General features: G+C 35.4%; 1 protein-coding gene across 1 annotated transcript in view; it reads right to left on the bottom strand.

Moving 5' to 3' along the window:
- Positions 1-298: 298 nt before the first annotated feature.
- LOC140802802 (uncharacterized) overlaps positions 299-8,687 on the bottom strand; it is a 48,408-nt gene continuing 40,019 nt past the window's right edge. The window contains exon 7 of the mRNA XM_073158427.1: positions 299-317. Within this exon, the coding sequence (XP_073014528.1) occupies positions 299-317 (19 nt within the window). The remainder of the gene's footprint in view (positions 318-8,687) is intronic.

Genomic DNA, 8,687 nt, shown 5'->3' with positions numbered 1-8,687 from the left:
TCATCAAGGTTTCAAGCCAAGGTTATCCGTGTTGTCGTTCTTCGATTCGTCAACGTATATTCGTGCGTTTAATACGCAAAGGCACGCCATATTATCTTTTTACTCATCATCACATCATAGTATATTTTTATGCATGCAAAAAATGGAAATCAAGTGGCACTTCCTGTTATTTTCGGATTTATGGCCTATGTCAAGTTTTAGCTTGTATTTTCTTTCAAAAAAATCATGTTCTATATGTTTAAGAGGGCTGCCATGATATAGGTATTGACCAAGCATTGTTTTACATGAATTTAAAGTCTTAATCATCACCTAAAACCCTGCACAACGAAAAGGAAAAGAAAAAACGTAAGCTGGAAGCATGGGGCTGTCATGGGAGACAAGGGTTCGGTTGTTGGGGTCCTACGGCTGGGCTTGGTAATGGCTCATGTCCAGGACTAGCCAAGGTCGTAGGGGGGTCAAGGGAAGAGTCCTAGCCATGCTAGGACTCGAGCTAGATAGGCTGGGAAGAGTCCTTGTGGACAAGGACTCTCACCCGAGAATGGGAAAACAGCGTGCGCAGGTGCAGCGCTCGTCCAGGGCTTAGGGGCTTGGTCTGTGGATTGCAGGCTGGGCCAGGGGGTGACCTTAGGGTCCTAGGTAAGTGCTTGATACGTTGGTTCAGGGTTGGAGTCGTGGGTAGGGGCCCTAGAAGCATAAATCGTGAGAGGAACATGAGTTGCGCAGCTGCTGGGTTCCTGAACCAGGTGGCTCACGCGCAGGTTTTAGGGTCTGGTCTTTGTCTGGTCATGGTCCAGGGATGGTTAGGTACAGGTGGGTTCGGTGGTGGCTCGTTTGGGAGAGTCCTAGACTAGATAGGAGTCTCTTTTGTTCAAGGACACTACACACACACATGTGCAGAAATATGGGTCGAGTTCCAGGATCTTTTTGAGCAGGTTAGGGTCATGTTTTGGGGCTGGGCTTGCACAGTAGGGTCCCTAGATGGGTTGGCTAGGTTTTGGTTCAAGGCGGCTTGGGTGTCGCTCGAGAAAATTGGGAGATGGCTCGGGTGGTTCGGTAAGGGGTCAATATTTCGAATTTAAGACCTAAAATTGAATCCAAGGGTCCACGGGGGTGGCTCACGACTTGGAAGGGTAGAATAAGTAATAAAAAGGCTATGTTAAAAATTTAGGATCAAAATAACGAGTTTTGGATTTATTCGGAATTTAATCGCCGCGCGAAACGCTAATTAATGAGTTAATTGAAACACCTAGTTTTAAGCTTTATAAAATTATGAAAAATTATATTTAAGCTTAAATAATTATTATAAGTCTAAGTTTTCAATTTAGGAATTTTATATTAAGGTTTGGTTTAATTCGGGATTAAAACGCATTAATACGTCATATTTAAAGATGAATTTAAAAGTCATCGAATTAAGCTAAATAAAAATATGAGAAAATTCTTGTAGGCTTAAATAATTATTTGGGACATGTTAGAGTCATTAAAGCAAGAAAAAAGTCGAAAACGTAAAATGTCACGTCCAGGGGTAAAACGGTCTTTTTACATCTAAAAATTAGTAAACGTCATGGCAGTGTCCTAAATGCTATTTTATATGCTAATATGATTATTTTCAATGGTTATGTATGTTTATATGTTAATATGTCAATTTTATATTTTATGGATTTTTCAGACGTTAATATGTTTAATGTTTTATTATTTAATATGTTAAAACGTTTATTTTAAATGTTTATTTTAAAAGTTTACGATGTTAAAATGTTTATTCTAAAAATTTTCATAGATGTTTATGATTTTTAATATGTTAAGTTATGATTTCTAAATGTCTATGATTTTTATGATTTAAATATGGGCATTTAAAAGACATGTTGCATGCTTGGTTTCAAAATAAAATGATAATATATGCATATTTTATTAAGTGATGGAAATACGACATGTTGAAGGATGTGAAGGATTGTGACTACAATATGTTGGAAATATCGTGAGGGTTATGGTCCCAGTGGGAGCCCGACGATCGTGTTTTCGTTGATACGAATACGAATACGAATACGAATATTAATACCATGAATATGATTGGAGATGTCATGAGGGGAGAAGGCCCCAGAGGGAGCCCATTTATGGGAAAAGGCCCCAGAGGGAGCCCCGACGATCGTATTTCCAATGCCATGATATGTTAATACGTAGGCCAGGGCCCAGTTGACCGGTGAGACTGTTGCTGGTGTCCCCCGCCACCCAGTACTGTGGTTACATGTAGATGGATCAATCGCCCAATATGTTTAAGAATACGAGTCACAATCACGATCTGAATTCAACGAACACGAACATGAACATGAATATGAATACGAATATGGACATGAATATGAATATTTTTAAGTGATATGTTTATGTCTTTTGAAAATGTTTTTACGCATCATGAAAATGTTTACGAAAACGTGTATGTTTAAAGTTATGCATCTTCATGAAAATGATATTTTAAGTATAGGTATTTTTCACTGTTATATGTTAACTGTATTATGTATTACTCGTTATAAAGGATATGACGTGTTGAGTTTTTAGACTCACTAGGTGTGATTGATGCAGGTGATATTGATTATGAATATGATAATGGAGGTCTTGATGGTTGATCTGACTGGACTGGAGGTGCACATAACCCGAGGACCGACGCTAGTTTTCCGCACTAGTCATGATTTATGATTTTAAATGATGTTAAAGATATTTTTTTACGACAATTTATTTATGAGTGGTTTTTGAGAGGTTATAGTATGGGCTATACTTTTCAAATGTTAGTTGGTTGATTTATTTTAAAATGATGTCAAAAATATTTTATACTTGTGTATGCAATTCGGCCGATGATATGTGAGGTTTTTTAAAAAAAAATTCTAGCACGTTTTTAGAAAACGAATAGCAGACGTTTCAATGTGCCCGTGACGATTCCATCACTATCAGGCACCCCTGTCACGAGATCAATCGTCTCTGCCTAGGCGTATCCACCTATGACTCAATACATAAATAAATAGATCAAAGATATCAATTTCATTCAATTGAAAATATCAATGCAATAAAGTAAAGTATGTGATTTTGGGAAACTCAAGTCAATCGGACTCGAGTTGTGCAATCCCACATCAACCTCAATTTATACCTTTCTGTTCTCGGTCTGACGAATTCGAAGTCTCGAAGTCAAATCTGTCCATATCCAATATGACATGACAATATCGAATAGACACAATATCAGTATACAAATCATTCAAGACCGGTTCTGATCAATACTCAATTCAAGACATAGTCTGATCAATGTCAACGATATAACGATACAATCTCAATCAATACTGAATCTGATCGAAGTCAATCTACTGATGTTTCGACGGCATAACAATATAATCTCAATAACCCCGTCAATATCAACATCACAGACATAATATCACAACTCATAATCGATATTACTACAAATCATAATCTTCAATAGTAACGGATTATAATCTCAAATCTGTACAATCTCGCAATACCGGCAATACAATATCAGTATATACGAATCAACAACTCATCTGATCCAAGTCTGAATAATATCAATATACCCAGCGATACAGCATAAATCAGATATCAATTCCAACACCTCATAATCGATAACAACATAATTTGAATATCAAATCGGTGTAACCACAATTGAATCAACTCTGAAAATTCATAACAATTTTATAAACAGTCTGTTCTTCAATCCAATTTCAATTATACAATGTCTGATATCAAAAGAACAACATATATGGATCATATGTGATTCTGACAGTACCATAATTTCAAATCATGTCAAGAATCAATGAAACTTACGTCCTGTTATAGCTGTCGTCGCTAGGAACTCGGTGCTGTACTCGGATTCAAAATCTAACGGGCGGATCGTCACCAGGTAAAATTTCCAACGTGAAGCTTACAATTCCTCCAGAGCTTCCTCGGTTTTCCTTTTTCTTCTTTCTGAAGAATAATTGTTGTTCATTCTATGTGGTATGGTCTGCTTCTTGAAGAGGGCCATGATGAGCCTAACCTTGAATGTGATCCAAGGACCTTCAAGGAAGCGTTATCTGATGCCGATTCATCCAAGTGGCTTGAAGCGATGGAATCTGAGATGAATTCCATGCATTCGAACCAAGTGTGGAATCTCGTGGATCCACCTGAGGGAATTGTTCCCATAGGGTGTAAATGGATTTACAAGAGGAAACTTGGGGCGGATGGGAAGGTATTGACCTTCAAGGCACGATTGGTGGCAAAAAGATATACTCAAAGACAAGGAGTTGACTTTGAGTAAACCTTTTCTTCAGTTGCAATGTTCAAGTACATAAAGATATTGCTAGCCATAGTTGCATGGTATGACTATGAGATATGTCAGATGGATGTTAAGACAGTCTTTCTTAATGGGGATATTAAGGAAGAGATTTACATGTCTCAACCCGAAGGGTTTACATCTATCGGAAGTGAGCATATGGTATGCAAACTTCAAAGATCTATTTATGGTCTAAAACTGGCATCTAGGAGTTGGAACCTCAGATTCGACAGTACAATCAAAGAGTTTGGTTTTGATAAGAATCCTGAGGAACCTTGTGTGTATAAGAAGGTCAGTGGGAGTGTTGTGACATTCCTGGTGTTTTATGTTGATGACATTCTAATCATTGGGAATGATGTAGGAATGTTGCAATCAACTAAAATATTGTTAGAAAGTGAGTTCTCGATAGAGGACTTGGGTGAAGCATCTTTTGTATTGGGAATACAGATCTATAGAGATAGATCAAGAAGATTGCTTGGTCTCACCCAGTCCACATACATTGATACCATCGTGAAGCGGTTCTCGATGGATGAGTCCAAGAGAGTACATCTACCAATGTGTCATGGTGTGTCCCTATCCAAGTCTATGTCTCCCAAGACTGATGCAGAGATAGCGGCGATGACAAGCATTCCTTATGCATCTGCGATTGGTAGCATCATGTATGAGATGATATCTACACGTCCTGACGTAGCTTTCACACTAATTGTAGTGAGTAGATATCAATCGGACCCTGGTCTTCCACACTGGAAAGCTGTGAAAGACATCCTCAAGTAGTTGAGAAGGACCAATAAATTGTTCTTGGTCTATGGGGTGGAGAACTGAAATTGGAAGGCTATACCGACTCTAGCTTCCAAAGCGATATCGATGACTCAAAGTCAACCTCTGGGTTTGTATTCATGCTCAATGGTGCTGCTGTCTCTTGGAAGAGTTCGAAGCCAGACAATACGATAGATTCCAGCACAGAGGCCGAATACATTGCTGCATCAGATGCAGCAAGGGAGGCTGTTTGGATAAGGAATTTTGTCTAAGAGTTGGACGTCATTCCTAATGGAGTTGCTCCTCTCCCGGTGTTGTGTGACAACACGGGAGCTTTAGCTCAAGCAAAGGAGCCAAGGTCTCATCAGAAGTCCAAACATATATTGAGAAAGTACCACATCCTCGGACAGATTGTTGAAAGAGGAAGAAGTGTCTTTTGACATAGTCGGCTCCGCAGATAATGTTGGCGATCCACTAGCTAAGCCTTTACTTGAACCATTATTCGAGATGCATCGCGAATCAATGGGTTTGAAGCATATGGGTAGTTGGCTCTAGTGCAAGTGGGAGATTGTTAGAGTTGGTACCCGTCGAGCCAAGTGTTGGCCGAGTGTTCACAATGAAACTCTATGTATAAGCAATCTTTATTTTAATAATATTTGAAATTATTGTTTTGGCAAATCTTTATCTGTATACCCATGCTAGTTGCATAGATAAAGCCCTTGAATATACAAATAGTAGAAAGAATATGAGATGCTCATATGATGAGTATCATGAAACTCATATTTGGAATACTGTATATTCTAAACAGTTCCTAGTCGATTCAGCCGCCGCTAAGAAGGATATAGGTCGCTGGAGTTCGAGACTAGTATCTGCGATGTTAGTACCATGTTTCATTGGTAGCGGACATTGTGATGTCCGAGCATGCAGATAGGTGCTCCTGGTAGAGTGCACTGAACAACCCTCAATAAAGGACTTTCCAAGTGGTTCTCGCTTATCGAGTGGAAACGTCCTGGTTTATGGTTGTACACCATTAGTCCTTATGACCCGGGACAACATTGAGACTCTATGTGCTAGCATTACACTTTGACTTGTTTACCGACTCTCAAGGGGTCATCAAGTGGCAAGGTTGGGTGTTTTGTCGAAACATATAGGAGTCGATGCATTGTAGTCGGGGATTCACCGCTTACCTTCGGGTATGGATATCCTATGTGTTCTCATGTGTATGTAGGTTGAAATCTCTGATCAGAGTTTGATGGTAATTATGAAAGGGGTTTCATAGATTACACCATCAATACAACTACGACATGATACATAGTATCGATTCATTGACAACTTTCGATAAACCAATGGTTGTTGTTGCGACTTTGATTGTTGCACTCCCAAGAGCAGGTTGTCCACAAGTAGTATAATTCGGTGAGTCCGAATATCGTATCCACAGGGAAGCAAAGGTAATTACAAGTCCACTACAATGTCTTTTTGTTTTTGTTTTTGTTTCTTTTTAATTTTAATTGAATCTTTAATGGGTAAATTTTAATTGTTCAAATTTTAATTTAAGTAGTTGAGATTAAAGGATCCACTCTTGGCATTTTAATAAAATTAACATTAATGAACAATATTGAAATCCACTTAATAAAATGGTTCCAATATATTAAATAATCATATTTATATTATGTTATATATTATTATCTTATAAGTATATATACCAAAACTTATAAATGTGGTCAAGTATTTATTGTGCTATATATATTTGTAAACACTAAATCAAGGTTCCCACTTTAAATGGTTGGTAAAACCAAACTAACATTTAAATGGTACCAAGAAAATATTATTATGATATATTTATATATAGTAAATCAAGGAATCCAAGTTAAATGGTTGGTAAAACCAAACTAACATTTAAATGGTTCCAAGAATTTAATATTATAATATATTTATATATAATAAATCAAGGCATCCACTTTAAATGGTTGGTAATACCAAACTAACATTTAAATGGTTCCAAGAATTTAGTGTAACATATAGCAACAATAAATCAAAACTCCCACTTATAAATAGGGTATAAAAATGCTTAAAGAAATAAATATAACATAAACAATAAATAATGATTAAATAATATAAAACATAAATTCTTACCTTTTAATAACCTTATTATCATGCCAAGAGTTTCACCTTATCATCTCAACTTTAGGAAGTTAGCTATTCATTATTCAAAGTGTAAAACTTTGAATATGAAATTAACATGCTAATTGTATTTAAATGAAGAAATAAAGGAAAAATATAGATAGAAATATTATGAACTCAAAGGTTTGTTCATAGAATGAGGGATATCCCAATACATTACAATACACCCCTATTTATAGCCAAATTAGGGGAGACAACCACAAATAAAATATTATTTTTCACACAAAAGTCTTCATTGGTGTTCCAAGAAATTAATATTATATTACACATCACTTTTGAAGGTCTTCTTCTTCGAATTTGCTTCTTCACATAAAATGAAACATGTGGATAATTGAGTTGTCTAGTTGTGGTATTTTTTTCAGAATATTTGACCAAGTAATTTGAGAGATATGGTCAAAATACTAGAGCATGGTAAAACTGCCACTCCTTTGGTAACTTTAATTGTTGCTTAATTTGATCCCAATTGTGAAAGGATTTTTATCTCATGCTTGCCATCAATATTGTAGATATTAACATCAACTTTCTACAGGTCCAAGAATCATCTTAATCCCATTTGCAATGCCAAGTTTATTCTTCTTTTATCGAACCTATAAAAATAGTAAAAACTTATAATTACACAACAACTTATATTTTATACAATTTATTATAAAAAATATAATATTTAAAAATTTAATAAAACAAAAACTATATATTTATATTATAAAACATTTAATTAATGTACAATTTTTATGTTTATCACACCTCCCAACCAGCTTATTGCTAGTCCCTAGCAATTTAAGCGTTAATAGCAATACAAAACATATTGATTAATTTAAATAGAAATGTAATCAAAACTATCTAAGTGTTTAAATTAAATTTGAAAACTGTCAAAGTTATATCAAGATCATCATAATTATAATTTATGAAATAATTTGAGATGATTAATTCAAAGCTTATTTCAGGTAGTTAAGTGTACACGGCCTTCAGAAATTCCTAGTAAGAGTCTCAACTCCATATCCTCACAGGTTAATAAATGTTTCTATTTATGGCAACGATTTCTTTCATGGAGTTGGAATACAGATGAATGCTCAGGAAAATGGTTTACAGAATGCAGACAGACAAACGAGCCAAACTAATCAAAAGATAGAAAATCCATTGATTTAAAATCCAGTTGTTCTTATTATATTTTTTTTTTCCTGATTTTTTTTTTTTTTACATCATAGAATCAGACTAATTTTATGCTTTTTGACCACATATTTATTTAATTTGTACAATGTATTTCTCTCTTGCTTTTTTTTTTCTTTTTTTTTTATTCTTATGAGAGAAAAATGGGTCGCAGCATATAACTTAAAAATTACATAGATCTTCAACATCTTTGTTTTTGTATTTTTCTCTTTTTTTTTCTTTTTTTTTTTTTCAGGAAATATCATATTTTTTTTTCAAAATAAGAACTCAAGATCTAAACAATAGA

This window comes from Primulina eburnea, chromosome 10, assembly GCF_022965805.1.
Source record: "Primulina eburnea isolate SZY01 chromosome 10, ASM2296580v1, whole genome shotgun sequence".
Taxonomy (NCBI): Eukaryota; Viridiplantae; Streptophyta; class Magnoliopsida; order Lamiales; family Gesneriaceae; genus Primulina; species Primulina eburnea.
Note: the sequence above shows the minus strand (reverse complement) of the source record. Positions and strands in the feature narration are given on the sequence as shown.